This window comes from Sporobolomyces salmoneus, assembly GCF_050403485.1.
Source record: "Sporobolomyces salmoneus JCM6883 DNA, S_salmoneus_JCM6883_v1_ctg5, whole genome shotgun sequence".
NCBI lineage: Eukaryota > Fungi > Basidiomycota > Microbotryomycetes > Sporidiobolales > Sporidiobolaceae > Sporobolomyces > Sporobolomyces salmoneus.
Genome location: NW_027481158.1, coordinates 373889 through 395411, shown reverse-complemented (window position 1 = coordinate 395411; position 21523 = coordinate 373889). Strand labels below are relative to the sequence as shown.

Below are 21523 nucleotides of genomic sequence, written 5' to 3'. Positions count from 1 at the left end.
AGAGGGAGAGCTCACCGTATAGCTAGTATATTTGTAAACCTTGGAACTGGGAGAGAGTGACTAAGCGGAGAAGATGGAGGAGTTGTCGAAGTCGCGTTGATTGAGGGAGAAGGAGAGAGTTGCTGCTTAGTCGAGTTCGGAGGACGGTAGGTCTACAAGTTCCGTCTGATTGCGAATGTGCTAAAGTGGGAGTAGATGCACTGGCGGGGCGGAGTGAATCGATCAAAACTTACCCCTCTCCTCATCCTCCACGCGAGAGACTCTCAGCGTCAAAATTTCGCACACTTCACTGCACAATTTTCGCGATGATTGCAGTCCTACTGTAGCTCGTACACTTTCTCTCTATTATACGTCGTCGAGACCAAGTTTGCGACGAGTTTCGAAGCTTTCTTCCGGCTCAAAGTGTCGCAGGAAATTTCTTCCCTTTCTGTCTCTTGCCGTCCCAGGACGCGCACACTGAAGATCCGATTGATCACTTCACGACGACAGACCACAACGTGTGATCGTCACGAAAGCAGGAGCGCTCTCGAAACAGGTCGACCGCGGACCGAGCGCCAGAAAAAAGACTGCGAAGGCGTTCACGAGAACTGACAATACGAGGGAAAGGGGATAAAATAGGCGAAAGGAGAGAGGCTACAGACAGACAACAAGTGGAAGACGACCTAGTTTCACAAGACTCGAGGTTCACCCGTTGGAGCCCATTTCGCAGACGCTGAACTCGACGACATTTCACTCTCTTCCGACTCTTTCCCTTGTTGAATCGCCTCGACTGCCAGAGGTAGATACCGCTGTCAGTGTTGTACCATCTCTGTCGAGAGGAAGCAGGGTGGACATACAGACTGTAATGCCGACAATGAGACCTAAGACGACAATGAAGAGGAACGAGCGAACCTGCAGAACGAAAGACCAAGTTACGATTAGCGGCGTTCATACACACACTTTCGTTTGAGGTCTCGTTAGAACGCACGAGGTAGTCCCGCCAATTCAACTTCAACTTTTGCCATCTTGAAAGTTGTTTCGTCGTTCCCGACTGACCCAGCTCAGCGGCTCCAAGTCCTCCCGCGAGAGGTTGATGTTCTTGACCGTCTCCTTCTTCTCCAAGCTCGAGTTTACCGTATTGCGAATTCGCGGACCCGACGAGAGTCATCGCGAGAGAAGTTCGAGTCGCTTGACGGGAGAGCTAAAATGAAGTGAACGAGAGTCAGCCGAGGGAGACTGGATGAGGAGTGAAGGGACCTCACCGTTTCAGCTTCTTGTTGCTTGCGATGTACTTTCGTAGCGTCCTCGATCAAGTGAGCCAACGCAGTGAACGGATTCTCTACACAAACTCTTCCTGCGTACGTATTGAGCTGTCTCTCGCTCCCTCATCAGCTCTCTTCCTCCCTACTTCAATAAGAGGATTGGACTGAACGCACCTCGACGAGTTCCAAGTTCATTCCGATCCCGTTCATCGCGCCCGTACAAGTTCTCTCGATCTGTTCTTCCCCCAACCCAAAATTCTCGCTCCGAACCTTCTCCTCGATTCTTCTATACGTACTATCCCTCGCCTCATACTCCTCCTCCGCCGCTCTCCTAACCTTGTCGACATTCTGCTTGACCTCGAGTTTAACCGTATCTAATTCTTCCTTAATCCTCGAGATCTCGGAAGGAAGAGCTGCAGCTTGACCTTTCTCGACGAGCTCGGAGAGAGTATTGAATCGGGAAGTGACGGAAGCGAGAGGAGCAGAGAGGGAAAGGATCAAACGACCGGTGAGGATTGTTAAACCGGACGCGGATTCGAGTTTCGAGAGAGGACAAGAGAGTCCGAGGGAGATGATCTCGTTGCGGAGGGTTTCGAGTGTGACGAGTTGAGTCGAGATTGTCGAGACGAGGGTACGACAATCATTCGTCTGCGAGAGAGGTTGAATCAGCTGAGCTCGTAACGAGGCTCACGTAACAACTCGTCTACGGTAGGCTCTACCTGGGTGAGGGGCATCCCATAGCTACTAGTCGATGGCGCTGCCGAACCAGGTCGTACTCCGTTCGAGGAGGGAGGAGGTGGAGGAGTCGGGAGAACGAGAGGATAAGCAGCTTGCGACGTCGGGGCTGGGGTACTCATCTGTTCAGTTCAGCAGTCAGTAAAGTAAGTGGTAGCAGAGAGGGAGAAGTCAGTGCGATCCGAGAGCCAGAGCTGAGAGGCGAACCGAGAGAGAAGAGGAACGAGCTCTTTCTTCTTCCGCGGCAAGTCCGACGACGATAACAGGACAAAACGAAAGGAGGGGTGGTTTGCATGCGAAGAGAGTAGAGAGATGTAGTGTATCTATGTAAACGTAAAGAGAACGAGAGAGAGCAGTACATAAAAAGAGTAACGAGGTTGCGAGCGAAAGATAGAGAGGAAAGGGGGGAAGGGAGGGTTTCGAAAGAGAAACGGTACACACTAGACTACAATGAGATCAAGCAGTCGGCATGACTCCACCTCTGAATCCTTCCGCCGGGATCTGACCCGCCGTGAACAACGTCTTGAACTGATTCAGCGCGACGTTCGGATCCCAACCGTTTTGGGCGAGACAGAGGTGAGCGTAAGGGTAGGTTAGGTTCGTGACGGATTGTAATTGATGGATTAGGGATTGTTGAGGATCCGTCTGTGATGATCCCCCCAAAAAACACTCTGTCAGTTTTCGAACGCTTTGCGGACAAGTGTTGAAGGGAAGGTACTCACGACTCCCTCAGCTCGTTCTTCTACCGGTGCAGACGATGATCCAGCGGGAGCTACCGGCGGAGGGATTTCTCCGCTCGCGCCAGTTTGAGCGATCGGTTTCGGGGCTTTCGGTTCAGGAGGAGGTCGAGGTTTCGAAAAGTCAAGATTTGAGTATCCTCGAATCGTCAACAAGTCGGAGAGAATCACACAGGGCCATCCAGCCAGAGCGGCGCCTGAATTCGGTGGTGCTGGAGCGAGGATGAAGGTTCGGGAGAATGATCGAATTCCTTTACTCGGGACTGTGAGTCAAATCTCGCTACTCAGTCTCTCAAGCAGCGGGAAGAGTCTGGAGTAGGAGAAATGCTCACACTCGGTGTATTCTCCATGTACGACCGCGTAAATAACCGTTTCCCCTTCTTGACCTGGAGCTGGAGGTGCGAGTAAATTCGGCATGGTCCAACTATCCCAAACGAATTTTGCTGGGTCGGAAAGCGGATGTTCGGTTTTCGGTAGTGCCATGATCGAAGAGATGACGGTTGAAGGCGAGACTCGTAGAGTGACTAGTCGTTTCGCTGTCGGTTTGGGTCAGACGAGATTAGCTCTGTGACTCTCGAAGATACAGAAAAATTCGTAGGCGTACCTTCTTGTTTAACCCTCATTAAATTCCTCGATCCTTCGCTCGTCAAGTAATTCTTCCAATCCAATTTGTGTTGATGCGGGAATCGTTTGTCTCCATTGATTCCGATCTTCTTTGCTCGTGCTCGAGAAGGATGTGAAGTGTCGGCATGGAACGAGAACGAACAGATTGGGGCGTAGGCGGTCAAGAGGGAGGGTCGATCCGAATCGAAGGCGGCGAAGAATCTATCCGAGTAGGAAAAAAGGATCGTGAGACTCGGTTGGAATGACTTGAAGGGAGAAGAGTGCGGTGAACTCACTTTGCTAAGAATCCACCGACAAAATCCCTCGCGCCATCACTCTCAAAAAATCCATCCTTCATCTCGAGTGGGAACACGACGGGTTCCCTCCTACTCGCCGCTTTCGCTTTCTCACTCTTTACTTTCGAACTCAACCCAGGTCCATCTTCCGGTAACGCTACACCTGATTCCCTCGCTTGAGTCACTTGGAATGCGATTGAAGGGTCGAGAGGTGATTGATCGAGAGTTCGAAGTGTCGCGAATCGTTTCGCCATTTCCCTGCTCATCTCTCTCTATCTGTCAGCTCTTCCTTCTTCTGGCCTCGTTCAGGAGCGTGGAGACTCACCTTTGGTAGACTTCCTCAGTACCCGCCGAATGAACCATCGGATTCCCCTTCATGACCAATTCTTTCAATTTGCTCCATCCTTTCGGTTTCTTGTCGTTCCTTTTCTTGCCGATCAGAGGGGAGAAGGGATCGAGATTCGAGAAATGAGAGAGTCGATTCTGGGCGAACGAGACGTTTTCGATATGAGGGAGAGAAGTCGTGAGGTAGTAAGGCGAGAGGGGGAGGAGGGAAGAGAGATTGTTGTTTGCGAGTGATAGTGAGACGACCTGATCATGACGAGAGATTAGCTCCTACATTTTGAGAGGACTGTGGAGAGTACTCACGTCAGGAAACATTTCTTTCGCGAGTTTCCAAATCGCTCCCGCCATGTTACTCGGAGCACCCGGTTGCCCAGGTGCCAACAGCTTGTGTTCCTTCAAGATTGGATCCTCTGCCATATTCTCCATATTCAACATTCGATCCGGTTGCGAGTAACGATTCAAGAGGAACAACCTCAAGGTATCGATCGTTGAACTCGGTGGTGGATCCGACGATTTCCCTTTCCCCGTTCCACTCCCACTTCCTCCATTCCCACTCGTACCCGTACCCGTACCGGAGGCGGTTCTACCAGAGATACGATCGGATAGAGTAGCGGGAACGTTCTTGTTGTGAATATTTCGAGGTCGTTCTCCCATAGGTCCCGAACGAGCTTGTCGACCTCTCCTTCTTCCTGCCGTTGAATCTGCTCCTGCATCATCCATCCCAATGTCCTCGTCCATAGCTCCTGTCCCTCGATAGCTTCCTCTCCCACCTGCTGAAGCTCGTCCAACTCCTCCTCGACGGTGAGAAGATCCTGATGAAGTGCTGCCAGTCGGATTCTTGGGTAAGGCAGCGGCTAAGAGTGCTGCTGCGGCTGATCCAGAAGGGGCGGCCATCGTGTGATCGAGATGAGAGGGAAGAAAGGGAGAAAGAGAGAGAAGGGAGAAGCGGTGAAGAGGGGAGTGGGAGGTCGTGTCGCAGCTGTCGTAGGGTCGTTTACGAGTTGGAATGGGTGTAGGTGGAAATTTGAGTAAATCGAGTGAGTAGTTAGAGGGCGAGAGAGCTCTCAGAAACTGGTTCATCTTTAACCGCTTCTTTCAGATGGAAAAGTACTCTAAATGGAGGGTAAGCCCCTCCTAGATCGCCCCACTAGTACCCTAGCTGACCTTTGGACATGTCTGCAGGATCCCTCGACTGGGGTTGCGCCGTTCCTTTACCCACTCTCTCCCGCTTCAACCGATCTCTCCTTCCCTCGAATCCTCAAAGTCTTAACCGTACCTCTATCGACTATCCTAGGAGCGACGAGGACGCTGCTAGTAGTGCTCCTCTTGCTTGCTCAGACCATTCTCGTTGAAGGAGTCTTGTCAATCTTCGCAAGTTTCTCCCTGTCTCCCTCTGCCGTCTCTCTGAGCTGATGATGTCTGTGTGTCCGGATAGCTCGTATATCCACCATTGTATGCGGTCCTGTCGAGAGCATGTAACGCGTCAATATCTCGCTTAATCCTCTTCGTTCTCGGAATCGCGAATATTTCAGTCGAGACAATTCGACTCGCAAAGACCGGGTGGGTCGTCTCGCCCTCGTCAGTCATCACAAAAGCGGATTGCTGATTCCATGACGCGGTCTCACAGTCGGTCACCTCCTCAAGTCGCGTTTGAACCGAAGAAAGGAGATTTAATCGTTTCGAATTCGAGTTCTTACGTCGATCTTTTGTATCTGACGTTCAGGTGAGCCGACTCTATCCTTATACCATAATGCTATAAGGTAAGCCGTGTTGACTCACATCTCGTTTCATAGACATAACGCGACTTTCCTCTCGCCCGTCCTCGATCCGACAACGCAGAAAGTCTCAGGATGGATCAGACAGTCGCTCTTACGAGCAGTTTGGGAGAATGGGACGATCCCGAGTCGGACGGGTAGTAAGGGAGAGACATTGGAGGAAGCAATAAGGAACGCGAGAGGACCTGTTGTGTTGTTCCCTGAAGTGAGCTTCTTCTCTCTCTCTCTCTCTAGATCTGCTGCAAACGTGTTGACTGGTACTCGTTCGTCTATGCTCAGTGTACGACATCGAATAACCGCGCATTGCTGAAGTTCCCTGCGTTGTCCTCCTCGAACTCAACGAAACTTTCTCCGTCAACGAAAATCTACATCCTCACTTTCAAGTACAGTTTCCTTCTCCTGCTCTCTAACCCCAATCGTCGCGTTTGACTGACACTAAGCCTATTCTCTTGACAGGTACTCCCCTCCCACGCCTCTCACTCCCTCTTTAACTCACCCGATCCCGTTTCCTTCTCTCGGTCCGCTCCCGCATCTCTTCACTCTCCTCTCCTCTCCCTCTCTTCAATCCCTCTCGGTTCGTCGTCTACACCCATCAGAGAGTTCAAAGAAACTGGAATGGGAAACGGGAGGACTGGAAGAATTGGTGGCTGCGACGGGGAGGTTTAAACGATTAGGAGGACTTGGGGTGAGGGAAAAGGAGGGGTTCTTGGAGTTTAGGAGAATGAAGGGGCGATAGGAAGCATAAAGTATTGGACGTGTAACAGCTAGACGAAGATTCTTTTCGCACCCTCGACGGTTCTCGACGACGTTACGAGCTATTCGAACTTTCAAACAACCTCTTGCAACTCGCTAGCTCTGATCTCTACTTTTCGACTTTCAACTCGTCGTTATCGTCTTTTTCGTCGTCATCGTCGTCGGCCGGTACTTCCGCGGACGCAAGTACCCCTTCCAACGACGGCTCGAGAACTTCGAAAGGATCCCTCCGTTTTTTTCTCTCTAATCCTCTTCGTCTTATCACTGACTCGATGGCTCCACCTCGACCAGAGGGCTTATACGATCCCCCACCCTCGTCCACCTCAACCAAGCATCGCTCCTCCCGTTCCAATTCGTCTCGCGCTCCAAACCCTTCAGTCAATTCAGCACGCTCCCCTCTTCCCTCTCGTCCTCGTTCGACCTCCACCTCCCGCTCCTGCTCGAGGTCTAGATCGATCCCGGAAACGCTAGAGGCAGGGTTCGAAGGGCTCGAGAACGTCGCAAGAGTCGTCGAGAGGGATGCGCAAGAAGTTGAGAAATTTGGGAGAACTGGGAGAGAGGTCGTAGAGACGGTTATTGGAGAGTACCCTGAGCTGAAGAGAGTCGGATCTCGGAACGAGGCGAACGGGAGGGCGAGATCCGAGCGAGGGAGGAAGGATGACGGGTATGACGAAAGTACGGATGCGGGAGAAAGGACTGCAGATGAGGAGGAAGAGGAAGGGATCGATGTGAGTAGTCTTCTGCTACGAGTCCCAAGCACGCGTTGAGCGTCGCAAGGAGCACTACTGGGAGAAGAGTACCTCACTTTGCATCTTTCGCGCAGAATCGACCTTTGCTGCAGCGGGAGGACGACGCGAGAAAGAGCCGAGTCGTGCCGTATCGGTCTCTCAATTCTCGCGACGATGGGAGGATCACTCAGGAGAAACCGAGGGAACGCAAAGCTGAAGACAGTATCGAGGCTTTTCAGAACGATGTACGCTCGTTTCTCCTCTCTTCATCTGCTCTCGTCGCCTCTCTCTTCGAGTACAAGCGGCTCTAAGAACTTTGCTGACGACTTCCGCTGAACTGAGCTAGATGGACTCGACCCAAGAGCGCGTCGACGACCTATTCTCACTATTAGAATCCCTCGCAACCGATCGATACCAGCTAACCGGATTGACATCGCACCTCCAAAGTCCCTCGCCTTCGATTCCTCTGCTCGATCGTTCCAACTCTCGACGCGAACGCAAGCATCTCAAGAAACTCGTTTCCAAAGTCTCCTCAGCGAAGAAAGAACTCGTCTCCCTTTACTCCTCGATCTGTCTTCTCTCCCCTCGCTACGAGCGACTTTCATCATTGCTCGAGGTCGAAGGGAGGAAGCGCTCCGTCTCGCGAGAGTTCTCGACTCTCAATCACAGTTTCGCGAAAGTCCTCGATTTTGTCGAAGATCGAGCGGCGGAAGAAAAGGAGGACGAGAAGGAAGGGAGAAGGGACGAGAGGATGTTGAAGAGGTTTGAGGAGAGTGAACCGGCGTGGGACAGGGCGAAAAGTTTGGCGGAATTGAAGAGAGTTAAGGAGGACGGGAGGAAGAAACAGTTTGACGGGGTCGACGTCAGTACTCTCTCCCTCTATCAGTCGTGTTCCTGATTGACTGAGAGTGTACTACTAAGATAGGTTGATAGCTGGGTTGGGAAGTGGATGGTCGAGGCGCCGTTCACCGAACTGGATCGAACGGCGTTACAAGAAATCGATGTTCGGGAGAATCAAAAGAGCACCAGCAAGAACACTGCTACGGTTCAAGGCGTGACTAGCGCGCCTGATAGTAACGATAGATGGGGTTTCGGGACGTTCTTCAACAACGTGACCGTGAGTTGCTCATTTCCTTCTTTTGAGCTTTGGGACGATTCTGACGACTTTCTGATCTTAGCATCTGTTCGCACCCTCGCAAGCTGACTCGGAAGGAGCCCCGAAACACGCTTCTTCTCCTTCGATGCTCGAAATGGGTCATCGTTCCCGTTCTTCACATACTCGTCGCGATCGAAAATTCTCTCGTTCCTACGAGTTATCCCACACGCCCACCACGTCCCCTCGCCGCTCGACCTCCATTCCCGTCTCGGAAGAAGATATTTCGACGGATTCTAACGAAGCCACCGACCTCGAGAAACAACGTCGTGGCCTAATCCCTCTCAAAAAGACCCAAACCGAGATCGAATTGGACTCGACCGAGATCCCGTATCAGGTCCCGAGTGATGATACGTCTGGTTATCAGGAGACTCCCGAGGAATTGAAAATGGATCAGAAGGATCGGATCGAGACGGAACAGTGAGTCGACGCTTCGCTGACATGTGGGTTTTCGTCAGGGAGAAAACTGACATGTTGTTCGAATCGACGATGAACAGTTTCTGGACCCCTGTCGTCGTCGTTGAATGGTATGCATTGATCTCTCTCTGCGAAATCTTCGCTTCAAGTTCGCTCGCGAAAGGGCTGACTCACGCTTTTCGAACGGAATGGTTTGAAACAGGATTCTGGTCGTGATCATGATTGGGTACTGGGTTATAACTCGAGGAATGGGCTACAAGAACTCCCTAGGAAATATCCAACTCGGTCGAATCGTCGGAGACGACGCTTGGAGCGATACTTCGCCGTCGAACTCAACCGCAAGTTCGACAACCGCTGCGATTGGGACCTCAACAGTCCTGTCGTCAAGATCGACTGTCAGCTCGAACGATCAGACCGATCGTATCACGACAACGGAATCGCACTCGAGTCATTCTTCATCGATTCAGCACGGCGGCTCGACCTTGGCACAAATTCAAACTTCGTCTTACATCGCAGCGACCGAATCGACAGGAGGGACGGCAATGAGACTCTCTCCAGCCATAACTACATCGATTCCGACTGCCACAGGAGGCACTGGAGTCGCCCCATTCGAAACCGTCGACTGAAAAAGTTGATTCCCTGTTCTGTAGACTCATCTTTCCCCCTTGAACCTCTCCTCCGAATTGTGATTCTCCTCACTTCCTATCATTTCCCCGCCGCTCGTATTGGCCTCAACGCCGTGTGTGAAAACCGCTCGTATTGTTCCCTTCGTCTGCAACATTTTCTCGCCTTTTCGCATCCTGAACTCGCTGCGAGTCCGTTGAGCAGATTCTCTTCCGCACGCTCTCTTCAGAGACGACAAAGACCTCAGATGGAGAGCGAGAACGAGTTCGAGTTCTGGGCTTTGCTGATCATAGATAAATTGCAGTACTCTTCGGTTTGGATGAAGACGGTGTTGTTGGATCGGTAGCCGAGGGAGAGGTCGCAGGCGGAGGCTGAGGAGAAGACTGTGAGGGAGGTGGTGTGACGAGAACCGGAGTCGGTAAGGTTTTGTTCTCGGAAGAGTTGGAGGAATTCGATTTCTTGATTTCCGCTTCGTCTGCTTCTCGGAAGACTGTGGCAGCATGAAGAACCGAGTCAGCAAGGTACGCATACCGACACGGTCCTCCGAATCGCTCACCTTTCTCCCAATCGGTATCGTCCTTGTCCTGTTGAAACTCTTTCCCCTTTTTCCCAAACAAAACTTCAGTCCAACTCGTCATACTCTTCCCTAGTTTGTCTCCTTCGCCTAACGCTTTCTTCCCTTTCCCTCTCCCTAACCCAACGAGTTCTAGTTCCCTCTCGATCTCCTCGGAAGAAGGAGGAGAGGAGGAAGTCGAACGAAGTTGAGCGAGGAGAGATTCGAGGACTGTGATTTGAGCGGACAAGTGGGCGGTCTCTTGAGATTTCGCGGTCCGTTGATGGGAGAGGTTGAGGGCTAGAGAGGTGATCGCGGAGAGGAGGAGGAAGGGGTAGATCGCAGAGGCGGAGAAGAACGAACCTTTCGGAGGAGGAGGGGGATTTGCGGAGGATGAGCTGTAGCGCACGCGAGGAACGGTTCGGAGAACTGTCCGTGTGATCATGCCGAATCGAGTGAGTGGTCGGGAACAGAAGGGAGCGAACTCGCGAACGACTTCCCTTGATCTCTCCCAAATCTCTCAACTACCTCGTGAACGCTCGAAACCACTCTGAGTTCACTGTAAGTACCTCCGAAGAACTTTCTATTCAGTCGCAGAATTGCTCATAGCTGTTGTTCACTCGCTTTTAGCTCATTTCCCTTCATCTTCATCTCGACTCTCTCCACTCCTATTCTCCTACCTCCCTGGTCAAAAATGCTACCCCACGAGCTGTGTGCGCGACTCACAAACGCCTCTCTCGCCCGTCACCGATACGTCCCCCTCGCACCTACGAAACAACATCTCTCACTCCTCTCCCTCCTCCTCTCTCACGGTTTCATCTCCTCCGTCTCTTACGGATCGACCGATACCTCCTCCGCAACAACGCCGAACCCTTCCTCGTTCGCCGACGCGAGGATCAGCGATAAACGAGTATGGGCAGAATTGAAGTATCGACAAGATCGACCCGTGTTGAACAAGATGAGACTCGTTAGCCATCCTTCGAGGAGGATCTTCATGGATAAAGACGAGATTAGGAGGTTCGTGAAAGGTTCGAGGGTGAAATTCGTACCGGGGTTGACATTGGGAGAAGTTGCGTTGGTGGAAAGTAAAGAGGGATTCATTGAGGGCAGGGAAGCAGTACGGAGAGGGTTGGGAGGTGAGGTTATCGCAAGGGTCGGTTAAGCGGTATAAGGAGGGCTTGTATGTACAGGGTCGGGGGATTGTCTGAGGGAACCCGAAATCGCATTTTTTGTTTCGCAACTCACTCACTCGGAAGACAAGGGTCAGAGTCGAAGGTCGTCGACGTGAGTGGTCAGCTGTACAGGTTTTCGACTCTCGAGCCTGGATTCAGCACGGTCTTGACAAAGACTTTAAACCTCACAACGATTCAAGCTCAGAAAGCAAATCACTCGATCGAGCGTGGTATGTTGACAACTAGCTCCCTCATAAGCAGCGTTTTCAGATAGTCGACGAGGGTCAAGATCGCAAAAGACCCACGCAAGTCAGCCGATGAGAGAACAGGAAACGACAACAATCATCCCGAATCTCTGAAAACTCGAGCTCTTCCGACTCTCCCTCGCCTCGGAAGCTCACCTTTGTCTTTCAAGATCCGACCCGGTCGACCTAGAGGCTCGGGGCGTACGGAGAAAGCGAAACTTTTGAGAAGAGTGATCTAGGGGTTCAATCGCGATGCTGTCTAGTGGAGATCATTCAGTCATGCTCAATAGTGTTTGGATGGAAGGACAAGTCGAGCGCAACTCCGAGTCAAGCTGAGATGCGAAAATTCGAAGTGACAAGGCACATCGACCCTGACTTGGCTCACGAACTCGTCCCGGGCTCGGCGAAATATACGAGGGTCAAGAGCTACCAATCGTGTCCTCTGACATCCCATCGTCAACTTCAGTGGAGAGAAGAGGGTTTCTCGCAAGCAAGCTTGGATTCCTTCTTCAAAATGCGAGGCCGCCTTTCGCCCTCACGAGCGAATCTGATGCAGCTCAAAGTTAGCGCCAGCTCCATGCGCGTAAGCGAGTCAGCGGACCACAGAAAGCACAAGTGACCAGACTGCGTTGCGAAGAGAAGTCAAGCTCGAGAAGTTTCTCTGCGTCATCCTTCACTTCTTTCGGCATGTCTCGACTCAATTCTGGCTACCTCGTAGCGAGTGACTTCGCAGCGGTCAAAAAACGAAAATAACCTCGGTTCAACGCGGGAATTTTGCGTCAAGTGGCGCGAAAGTTTGTTCGAGTCGAAGCTTATCTTGCGCCTCTTCACCTTCGACCCTCAACAATGTCCGCCTCATACGACGCTACAGCACAAACCAAAGTCGACGACCCTTCAACGACGCAAACCACCATCTCTCCCATCACTGGAAAACCCATCGTCACTCGACCTCTCGCGTCATCAACCTCTTCTCTCGACTCCGCTGTCGAAGCCTCCCACTCCGCATACTTATCATGGCGCAAAGTACCTCTCAAGGAGCGTATGGCCGTCATCGAGAAAGGCATCAAACACCTCTCGGCAAGATCATCGGAATTGGCACCTGAATTAACTGAACAAATGGGAAGACCAATTCGATACGGGAACGCAGAGTTCAGTACGTTCGAGGATAGGGGGATGTGGTTATTGAATCAGGCGGAGAAGGCATTGGGGGATGAGCAAGTTGGATCGGATAGACCGGATGGGTTCAGGAGGATCGTTAGGAGAGCTCCGGTTGGAGTGTGTTTACTCGTAGGAGCTTGGAATGTGAGTCGTACAACTATTCAGAAAGCGGTTTCGTCTGTGCTGACCACTGACTGGTGCGTACGTACAATTCGCAGTTCCCTTGTTCGTTGCAACTCTTCCTCACAGTCGAACGAGTGTTGAGAATGTTCATGACTGACGAGAATCGTGATCAACAGATATGATCCAAGTGAACGCTTTGATCCCCGCCCTCCTCGCCGGGAACTCTGTCCTTTTGAAACCTTCGCCTCAAACTCCTCTCGTCGCTGAACGTATTCAAGAATCCTTCGAAGCTGCCGGACTACCGAAAGATCTCATCCAAGTCAGCCTCACATACTCTCTCGTCCAAAGTGAGCGAGACGGCGTAGCTGAACGATACATTTTTCCGACAGACGCTTCACTTGACGCCCTCGCAAATGGATAACCTCGTCGGACACCCCAAGATCCCCTTCGTCTCTTTCACCGGCTCAGTAGCGAACGGAAAACGAGTCGAAAAGACTGCGGCAGAAGCAGCAGAGAAATACGGATCGTTCAAAATGGTCGGACTAGAACTCGGAGGAAAAGATGCGGCTTACGTTCGAGCTGGTGAGTCGCCTCCTTGCTTGAGTCTCTTGTTATCGACTGACTGGGACAACGTCGCAACTCCAGATTGTGATCCGGCATATGCGGCGGAAAACGTCGTCGATGGAGCTTTCTTCAATTCGGGTCAATCATGTTGCGCTGTCGAACGTGTCTATGTGCACGAAAGTATCTTCGACAAAGTCGTTGAGGAGGTGGTCAAGACGGTGAAGGTGAGTTCGCGCGGACAGAATTCGACCTCTTGACCGCTCTTTCTGACAGATATTTCGTTTCGAACGTATAGGCTTACAAGCTTGGAGATCCTCACGAGCAAGAAACCACACTCGGTCCTGTCATTTCTCTACGCTCGGCCGCCAATATTCGCGAGCACATCAAAGAAGCTGGTTCGTCCTCCTTTCCGTTTTTTCCCGCGCCCTCGACCTTGTATTGACATACACTCGGCATCTACGTATTGTGTTCTCTAGTCTCTCACGGTGCTCGCGCCTTGATCGACGAGTCAGAATTCCCTGAAGCGAAGGAGGGAACCACCTATGTCGCTCCTCAAGTCATGGTCGACGTCGATCATTCGATGAAGGTCATGAGCGAAGAGACGTTTGGACCTGTCGTCGGGATCATGAAGGTGCGTCGATGATACATCCTCCTCGAATATCCCAATATGAAAACTCACGCGAGCAATCTTCGCGACGCACCAGGTTAAATCTGACGAAGAAGCGGTCAAGATGATCAACGATTCTCCTTACGGGCTCACTTGTTCAGTCTGGACCAAAGACGAATCGGCGTTCAACGAGATCGTCGACGAAATCGATACCGGAACTGTCTTTATGAACCGATGTGGTCAGTTTCTTCCCGTCCTCCTAATCTGTCTTCATCCGCTGACAGTCCAGTTGTGTTGCTCAGACTACCTCGAGCCTTCGCTACCTTGGACTGGAGTGAAAGAATCGGGACGAGGAATCTCGTTATCGAGATATGGATTCGACGCTGTTACGAGAGCCAAGTCGATTCACGTCCGTATTCCTTGATTTGATGGGAATGATGTCGATTCGTAGGCTGGCCAAACTGAAACGATAGAACGTACATAAGAAAGGGACGGGAGTCAGTTGTGGCGAGAGGTGCGAACCCGCGAGGAGAGCTTTGCGCAATCGCCCTACGAAGTTCTCGCTCGCATGCTGCAACTCTCGCCTGCCGACCAGAGCCTTGCAGCAGCGCAACTTTATAGAATCGCTGTGAAGTTGGTTGCGAACTTTCGAAAATCGCCAACTTCGTTCTTTCCTTCTCACTTTTCCGTCGATTATCGACTCTTTCAAGGTCTCATCACGACCCTGGCTAGTCTTCTCTCTCGCTGTCTACGAGCGTCGACCTACTCTCGGCTTTCGCTCTCCTCCACTCTCTCCAGTTCACGCACAATCCCTCGACTGTCGCCCATTCTGGCTAATCACGCCCCCTCTCCCGCCTCTACGGTTCCTCGTAAACGTACGTTCGGTCACTCGGCCTCGACAGATCAACAAGGAGCGATGGCAGGAAGTTCTACGACTTCATCATCTCAAATCCATATTCCCGATCAAGTGGGAGATTTCAAGCTCGTTACGAAACAAGATTTGGACTTTGCGACGGGAGTACAGTTGGCAAAGTGGGAGTCCGAGAGTACAGGGTTGAAAGTCGTTTGGTCAGGAGTTGAAGGTTAGCTCTCTCTTTCTCTTCTATCTGTGCTGCTCTAGTCCACCGCCAGAGGGGTCCTGGACGTGCTACAGTTGGCTCGGCGCAAGCTAGCCGCGGCCAAAGTGGTTGAGGCGGCAGAGAGGGGCAGTTTCGGATCTCGCTTCAACACTCTCCTCTCTCAACCCGAGATCTCGTGGCAGAATCCGAAGCTGACGAATCTCCAACGTTCATTCGAAACCTACAGGACCTCTTGTACAGGGTTACTTCTCGGCAGTAACGGAGATCTTCGATGGTCAGTCCAAGTTTTCATTTTTCGATTTCGCTAAAGCATTCGCCTGACACTCATTCGTCAACTCAAACAGCAAGTGGAAGACCGCACACTCTTGAGCACCTTGTCTTCCTCGGTTCAGAGAAGTACCCTTACAAAGGTGTTCTCGACACTCTCGCGAAGTCCGTTCTCTCCAACCTCTGTTCCTTTCGTTATCTTGCTGACCCTCTCTCCCCGCCTTGACAGCCGATCTTTCGCTACAGGAACAAACGCATGGACTGCTACAGAGGTGAGCTCAGTTTCTCGTTCAGTTTCGCGCTTGATCCGCATAAAGTGACGACGAAATCTCGAACTCGCAGACAACGGCTTACACGATTGGTACGGCCGGATCGGAAGGATTCTTGAAGATCTTACCAGTCTTCCTGGACCACGTCCTGTATCCGTGAGTTGGCTGTCTCTCAATTTACTGATGGATACGTCGAGAAAATTGAGCATCGTCATCCCACAGGACTATCACCGATTCTGGTTTCGTGACGGAAGTATTCAACATTAGTGGGAAGGGAGAGGAAGGTGGAGTCGTCTTCGGGGAAATGCAGGGCCGCGAGCAAGGGAGTAGCGATTTGATGCATCTTCGGTTCGTGCTTTTTTCTCCCCGTCGAGACGGAATGTTCACATAACTAACACGGCCTCCGGCTCCCGCAGTCAACAAGAGACGCTGTACTCGGAGAAGAACGCTCTCAGATCCGAAACTGGTGGTCTTTTGAAAGCCCTTCGAGTTCTCAAGGTCGAAGAGAGTAAGTTGCTTCTTGATTCGGTCCACATTCCCTGCTGACGAGTTCCACTACTACACAGTCCGAGAGTACCACAAGGCGATGTACGTACCGCAAAACATCACGATCAACGTTGCTGGACGATCTCTCGACCCTACCGTCCTCCTCGAAACTCTCACGAAAGAAGTTCTCCCCTCGATCGTAGCTCACGGTCAGAACAAGGGCGCTCATCCTACCGGTTGGATTCGACCTTTCGTCGAATCGAGTACGGCTTCGAACCCTCCCAAGATTGCGAAAGATTCGATCGAACTCGTTCCTTTCCCGGAGAAGGACGAATCTGTTGGAGAACTCATGATGAGTTGGATTGGTGTACTTCATAACGACTTCTTGACCGATAATGCTCTCGAAGTACTCGGACAATACCTCACGGATTCGGCAGTCTCGCCGCTGTACAAGGAATTCGTCGAAATCGAGGATCCTGCTTGCACCGGTTCGTGACCCTTCTTCACTCAGCTACAACAATGAGTCTGACCTCTCGTTGTGAACGACAGACATCTCCTTCTACAGCTCGACTGCCGACCCCACCGTTCTCACCGTCTACCTTTCTTCAGTCCCTTCCGAACAGCTCGACACTCTACCGAAGAAGTTTAAGGAAACGCTCGCTCGAATCTCCAAAGAAGGTATCGACATGTCTCGAATGGCTACCGTGCTCGAGCGACAGAAGCTCTCATTGCTCAATTCGATGGAGACGGACGGAGCCGACGTTTTGTCTGATGTTGTCGTGGCAGGTTAGCCTTCCTCTCCTCTCCGCTCTTTCACTCCTATCCCAGCACTGATTTTGTCGAACCGAGTGGTGCTCAGATGCGGCTTACGGTGCTTCCGATGGTTCCGATCTTGCGAAATCGATGAAGGTCATGGCAGACTACAAGGTTCTCGAAGGATGGACCGCAGAGCAATGGGCTTCCCTGCTCAATAAGTTCGTCATCTTCGTGTGGCCTTGCTCTCCTTTCTGTGTTGACGAACTCTTTTCCGCAGGTTCTACGTCGACGCTCCCGCGCTCACTATCGTCGGAAAACCTTCCGCATCTCTCGCCGACAAGGTTCGGGACGATGCAAAGGCCGTCGTCGACGCGAACATCAAGAAATACGGAGAAGATGGTTTGGCGAAACTCGCGAAGAAGATCGAAGACGCTCAAGCAGAGAACGATAAACCGATCCCTCCCGAGATCCTTCGAGACTTCAAGATCCCCGATGTCAATGGCATCGATTGGATCAAGGTCGAGACGGGCCGAAGTGGAGGAGTCGCGAAGGAAGATGGGGCGAAGAAGGGTCGAGTGCAAGATCATCTCGATGCGGATGCGGCTCAATTGCCTCTGTTCGTTCAATACGACCGTAAGACTCAACGAGCTCTCTCTTTGTGTATCATAGTCTGACCCGCTTCGTTGAGCTAGACATCAACTCTGCTTTCATTCAAATCTCGGTCGTTCTCTTCCCCGAAAACGTTCCCGAAGTTTCTCCCGCCGAGCTTCGTGCCCTTCTCCCAATCTATCTCGACTCTTTCTTCACTCTCCCTGTCACTCGGGCTGATGGAACAAAGCTCGACTACGAGGAAGTCGTCAAGCAACTCGATGCTGAAACTTTATCCTACTCGATCGACATCAACTCGCCGTTGCAAGAGGGAGTCACGCTCAAGATCAAGGTACCGAAAGAGAAGTACACGAAAGCGATCGCGTGGCTCTCTGACTTATTGTACAACTCTTCTTTCTCGGTTGATCGGTAAGCGATACTCTTGTCGTTCTTCCTTCTCCCAACTGACGCTAGATTTGATTCTCGACAGACTCAAGATCTCAGCAGCGAAAGCTATCCAAGGACTTCCCGCCGAGAAGCGAGAGGGATCCGATGTCTCCTACGCCGCTTACCGTAAACTCATCAGCGAGGAAGTCAGGTTAGTTCGGCCGCTCTTTCTCTCGCTCAAGTGAACTCTGACGCTGATGGGGAGGGTCACGATCACAGCACGAATGTCACTATGAACCTGCTGAACCGTATCGAGTTCCTTCCCGCTTTCGCTGCCCGTCTCAAGGAGGAACCCGAAGCGGTCGTTTCGCACTTTGAGACTTTCCGAAAGGGCTGTGAGTCTGCATCTCCCCTCCTGCTGTTGTCTACGATCAGCTGATCCCCCTTCGACTGTTCAGTGACGCATCCTCGAGCAATCCGAGTCCAAGTCAAGGGTGATGTTCTCGCTCTCGAGAAACCTGTTTCGAGCTGGCTCGAACACTTCAAAGCGATTCAACCTTTCCCTGTTAGTGACTCTCTCCCCTTACGCTCTGTATTGTGATCTGACCTTGCGTAAATCTGCAGGCTTCCGAACTCGTTCCCGTCAAGCGATCAAGTGATGTTATGGGACCTCTCGGCAAACAACCTGCGAAAAAGGTGAGTTGCTTCGATGTACTTGACCTCTCCTCCCGACGCTCAAGTCCGAAGTCTTCACAGATCATCCTCTACGGTCTTTCGTCGATCGAGAGTTCTTTTGCGTATCACGTCGCGAAAGGACCCGATTCCTGGACTCACCCCGATCAACCCGCTTTGACCGTCGCTCGCGCCGTTCTGAATGCGATGGAAGGTTTCCTCTGGAAGTGGATTCGAGGTGCTGGATTGGCGTACGGTGCTTCGATCAGTCATGATATCGAAAGTGGTTTGATCTCTTACCGAGTGAGTACACTTCTATCTCTTGGAAACGTTCAGATCCGCTCACACTCTCTCCCCCGCCGAACAGATCTTCAAATCTCCTGATTCCTATGCTGCTTTTACCGCCGCTCAATCGCTCATTGATCAACTCGTTTCGGGCAAAGTGAGAATTTCAGTGCTGCACTTGTCTCAAGTACACCGCTGACATTCCCTCGCAACAACAGATCGAGATTGATGACTTGACGATCGAGTCTGCCAAATCGTCTCTCGCTTACAACACGGCCGCGAAAGAAGCTACGATCAGCGCTGCTGTGGGTTCTCCCCCCTTCGCTCTTCTCAGCACTTTCCACTGACTACGGTTTACGGTAGGCGAATGCTTCTTTTACGAACATGCTTCTCGGTCTTCCCGAGAATCATGGCCGTATTGCTCTCGCAGCGACAAAGGTACGAGATCTCGTTTCCTTCCTTTCGTTTGTGCGAGCTCACTCTGACATTCAACTCGATGATAGGACGTCACCGCGGAAGATATCCTCCGAGTAATCAAGCAATACATCGCACCGATCTTCCGCCCCGAAACTTCCATCGCAAGTATCGCATCCGGCCTCGCAAAGATGGACGAGATCGCTACGAATTTCGGAAAGTTGGGTTACGAGGTCGAGAAGAGAACGTTCGATGATTCGGATGATGGATCTGATTCGGGTAGTGGTTCGGGAAGTGAATCGGGAAGTGAATCAGAGTAAAGAAGATATCTATTCGTTTTGCAAACAGCTTATCTACTCAATTCGAGAGAGTCTCCGCGAGAGAAGTTTACTCGTCATCGTCGTCATTGACGACCTCCTTGCGGAAGAATTCAACTCCTTCTGCTTTGCCTTCATCTCCAACAATCTTCCAAAACATCGTTTCTGCAACCTCGACGACCTCATCCAACGCTGTGATGAGCCCTTCAGTCTTGCCGACTGATGGAAGAGTAGGAGTGACGAGGAGATTCGCGGGTATAGGAGTCGTAGAAGGTTGAGATGGAGGAGTCGAAGAAGGTTGAGATGGAGGAGTCGAAAGGAAGTAAGAAGCAGTGTACAGAGGTCGAGGAGTGTCGACGGGACATAGGGAAATGAGAGAGTCGAGGTACGAGGTGAGGTATGTCTCCGGAGATTTAGTCGGTGGAGAGGAACGAGAGAGCAATGGCGCAGATAGGTAGAGAACGTCTGAAACGGAGTCACAAGAAGGCGTCAGCGAGGTCGCTTCGTTACCGAGAAAAGCGTTACTTACGATAGCCGTCAGGACAACTCATGGTACCCTTTCCAAGTTGCAGAGCCGTCACAGTTCCGATCTTCACCTCGGGATCCCCCGAAGGAGGAAACACAAACAAATTCGAATCGCTCAAACTTGCTGGGGTTTCTTCTTCTTCTCCTTCTCCCGACGATTGTGGCGGTGGGAAAGGTATCGGCTCACGAAGGATAGCCAAGAGGTTGACCGATGTCGGGGTCCGTCGTGACGGAGTAGAATCGGAGGAGGGGAACAGGGTAGAAAGCAGGTGAGGAGAACTGATGACCCAGTCTCCTGTGAACATCGTTGGCGCCTCTCCTTCTTCGAGTTGGACTGGTATCCCGAGCGATCGAGGCGTCTCGCGATCGTCGGAAGGATTCGAAGGCGGAGGTGGTGGATTTTCGTGGACCATGAAAGACGGTTGCGAGGCGGGGACTGGAGTTCCAGTAGGTGGGGAGAGCTCGAGTGGTGCTAGAGGTCGACCGAGGATTTGACCTCCTCCCCAGACTGCGCAAATCCTGTAAGGCGATCGATATCAGCGTGGAAGATCGAGAGAGCATAAAGGCTGGAAGGGACGAGTACGACGAACCTCGAGAACCCTCCTACGAGATCGCCTGCTCCTCCATAGTGCCCAACAAGATACGGTGAAGGACCATACCGACCGACAGAGTGGATAATACTTCGCAGTCTCCGTAGAGCTCCCAAAGCCGGATCTGAGTCGAATCAAACGCCGAGTGAGAGGGGGGCTACCAGTGACTCGTAGTAAATGCGCGACTCACCTGTTGATGACGAGCAGAGTGCGAGAGCGTAGGTGAGGGATTCAGCGACCGTCCCGCTGAGATTGTACGCCTTTTTCAGATATTCGAAGAAAGCGATATCGGGTTCTGTCGCAGGGAGAGTCACGTCAAGCTGGGCTAGCTCGCATAGAGAGCTTGAGATGACTCACGAGCTACAAGCACCTTATCCTCTTCCAGTGATTCTTGACCAGCCGCGAAAAGGAGCAATTTCGTCAACCTCCTCTTTTCGACGAGTGACAGGGTTTGATCGTTGAAAACGTCGGCTTTGCTCGCTGGCACCCTTTCCACTCTCGCTTTACTTTTGCCCTCTCCCTCTGTCTCGTCTGATTTGCACAATCCAACTCCTCCCAATAATCCGAATTGAAGATAGGTCGCAACTTTACTCCTCACGAGCAGGTCGATTCCTGGACCAGTAGCTCGTAGTAAGACTGGGGAGAGCGATAGGGCGAACCTCTGCGACAGCTTGAGGAGGTCCGGATCGAGTGGGGTCGAAGGAGCTGAAGAGTAACCGTCTGGTTGTTGTTTGAGCCATTCGTCGAGCTCAGTGAGTGATAATGATGCATGCTCCGTGCCGTAATAGCTTGCCGAGTCGAGTTGGAGGACAGAGTAACCCGATTTAGAGAGTGAACTTGATGAAACGCGATTACGGCATCAGCACAACTCGCATGGGGAGGAGAAGGGTACTCACGCAGCGAGAATAGATTCAGCTAATCCTGTACCGGCGATGAGTACGTTAAAATGCGTTGGTGTGTTGTCATCCATTTTGGAGGAAGTTGAAAGAACGACTCTCTCGCTCGCGGCAGACCGTCGAACTCTAGCTGTTCAGACAGAGGTACTGAGCCGCTACCAGT

The 21523-nt window shown here is 51.8% G+C and overlaps 9 protein-coding genes across 9 annotated transcripts; 5 read left to right on the top strand and 4 right to left on the bottom strand.

Annotated features, from left to right (window-relative positions):
* Positions 1 to 668: 668 nt before the first annotated feature.
* Positions 669 to 2098, bottom strand: JCM6883_006966 (uncharacterized protein; the record flags this gene model as incomplete). The annotated part of the gene is made up of 6 exons (XM_076629464.1): positions 669 to 769; positions 837 to 891; positions 968 to 1180; positions 1242 to 1349; positions 1416 to 1910; positions 1961 to 2098. 6 exons carry the CDS (start codon positions 2096 to 2098, stop codon positions 669 to 671), a joined length of 1110 nt encoding a protein of 369 aa, XP_076490586.1.
* Positions 2099 to 2432: 334 nt separating this feature from the next.
* MEX67 (Mex67p) lies at positions 2433 to 4851 on the bottom strand (the record flags this gene model as incomplete). The annotated part of the gene is made up of 7 exons (XM_076629463.1): positions 2433 to 2621; positions 2699 to 2976; positions 3046 to 3249; positions 3318 to 3538; positions 3613 to 3870; positions 3938 to 4203; positions 4261 to 4851. 7 exons carry the CDS (start codon positions 4849 to 4851, stop codon positions 2433 to 2435), a joined length of 2007 nt encoding a protein of 668 aa, XP_076490585.1.
* A 205-nt stretch (positions 4852 to 5056) lies between these two features.
* LOA1 (lysophosphatidic acid acyltransferase LOA1) lies at positions 5057 to 6468 on the top strand (the record flags this gene model as incomplete). The annotated part of the gene is made up of 7 exons (XM_076629462.1): positions 5057 to 5080; positions 5140 to 5328; positions 5393 to 5517; positions 5585 to 5680; positions 5751 to 5937; positions 6012 to 6115; positions 6189 to 6468. 7 exons carry the CDS (start codon positions 5057 to 5059, stop codon positions 6466 to 6468), a joined length of 1005 nt encoding a protein of 334 aa, XP_076490584.1.
* A 289-nt stretch (positions 6469 to 6757) lies between these two features.
* On the top strand, positions 6758 to 9409 carry JCM6883_006963 (uncharacterized protein; the record flags this gene model as incomplete). The annotated part of the gene is made up of 7 exons (XM_076629461.1): positions 6758 to 7213; positions 7309 to 7458; positions 7560 to 8075; positions 8139 to 8330; positions 8392 to 8786; positions 8864 to 8893; positions 8986 to 9409. 7 exons carry the CDS (start codon positions 6758 to 6760, stop codon positions 9407 to 9409), a joined length of 2163 nt encoding a protein of 720 aa, XP_076490583.1.
* Positions 9410 to 9694: 285 nt separating this feature from the next.
* On the bottom strand, positions 9695 to 10405 carry JCM6883_006962 (uncharacterized protein; the record flags this gene model as incomplete). The annotated part of the gene is made up of 2 exons (XM_076629460.1): positions 9695 to 9897; positions 9964 to 10405. 2 exons carry the CDS (start codon positions 10403 to 10405, stop codon positions 9695 to 9697), a joined length of 645 nt encoding a protein of 214 aa, XP_076490582.1.
* Positions 10406 to 10654: 249 nt separating this feature from the next.
* On the top strand, positions 10655 to 11122 carry MRPS8 (mitochondrial 37S ribosomal protein uS8m MRPS8; the record flags this gene model as incomplete). The annotated part of the gene is made up of 1 exon (XM_076629459.1): positions 10655 to 11122. One exon carries the CDS (start codon positions 10655 to 10657, stop codon positions 11120 to 11122), a length of 468 nt encoding a protein of 155 aa, XP_076490581.1.
* Positions 11123 to 12223: 1101 nt separating this feature from the next.
* On the top strand, positions 12224 to 14253 carry JCM6883_006960 (aldehyde dehydrogenase family protein; the record flags this gene model as incomplete). Its single annotated transcript, XM_076629458.1, has 9 exons — positions 12224 to 12679; positions 12754 to 12760; positions 12835 to 12977; positions 13048 to 13240; positions 13304 to 13446; positions 13518 to 13617; positions 13699 to 13853; positions 13927 to 14068; positions 14132 to 14253. 9 exons carry the CDS (start codon positions 12224 to 12226, stop codon positions 14251 to 14253), a joined length of 1461 nt encoding a protein of 486 aa, XP_076490580.1.
* A 492-nt stretch (positions 14254 to 14745) lies between these two features.
* On the top strand, positions 14746 to 19352 carry SDD3 (Sdd3p; the record flags this gene model as incomplete). Its single annotated transcript, XM_076629457.1, has 21 exons — positions 14746 to 14911; positions 15135 to 15182; positions 15253 to 15340; positions 15405 to 15447; positions 15518 to 15600; positions 15667 to 15792; positions 15861 to 15952; positions 16011 to 16418; positions 16480 to 16716; positions 16790 to 16904; positions 16964 to 17319; positions 17379 to 17703; positions 17765 to 17872; positions 17941 to 18056; positions 18120 to 18226; positions 18286 to 18357; positions 18418 to 18636; positions 18701 to 18775; positions 18837 to 18923; positions 18982 to 19056; positions 19122 to 19352. 21 exons carry the CDS (start codon positions 14746 to 14748, stop codon positions 19350 to 19352), a joined length of 3177 nt encoding a protein of 1058 aa, XP_076490579.1.
* Positions 19353 to 19419: 67 nt separating this feature from the next.
* Positions 19420 to 21434, bottom strand: JCM6883_006958 (uncharacterized protein; the record flags this gene model as incomplete). The annotated part of the gene is made up of 6 exons (XM_076629456.1): positions 19420 to 19814; positions 19879 to 20393; positions 20465 to 20588; positions 20655 to 20759; positions 20822 to 21300; positions 21361 to 21434. The coding sequence occupies 6 exons, from the start codon at positions 21432 to 21434 to the stop codon at positions 19420 to 19422; spliced, it is 1692 nt and encodes a 563-aa protein (XP_076490578.1).
* Between the last annotated feature and the right edge of the window lie 89 nt (positions 21435 to 21523).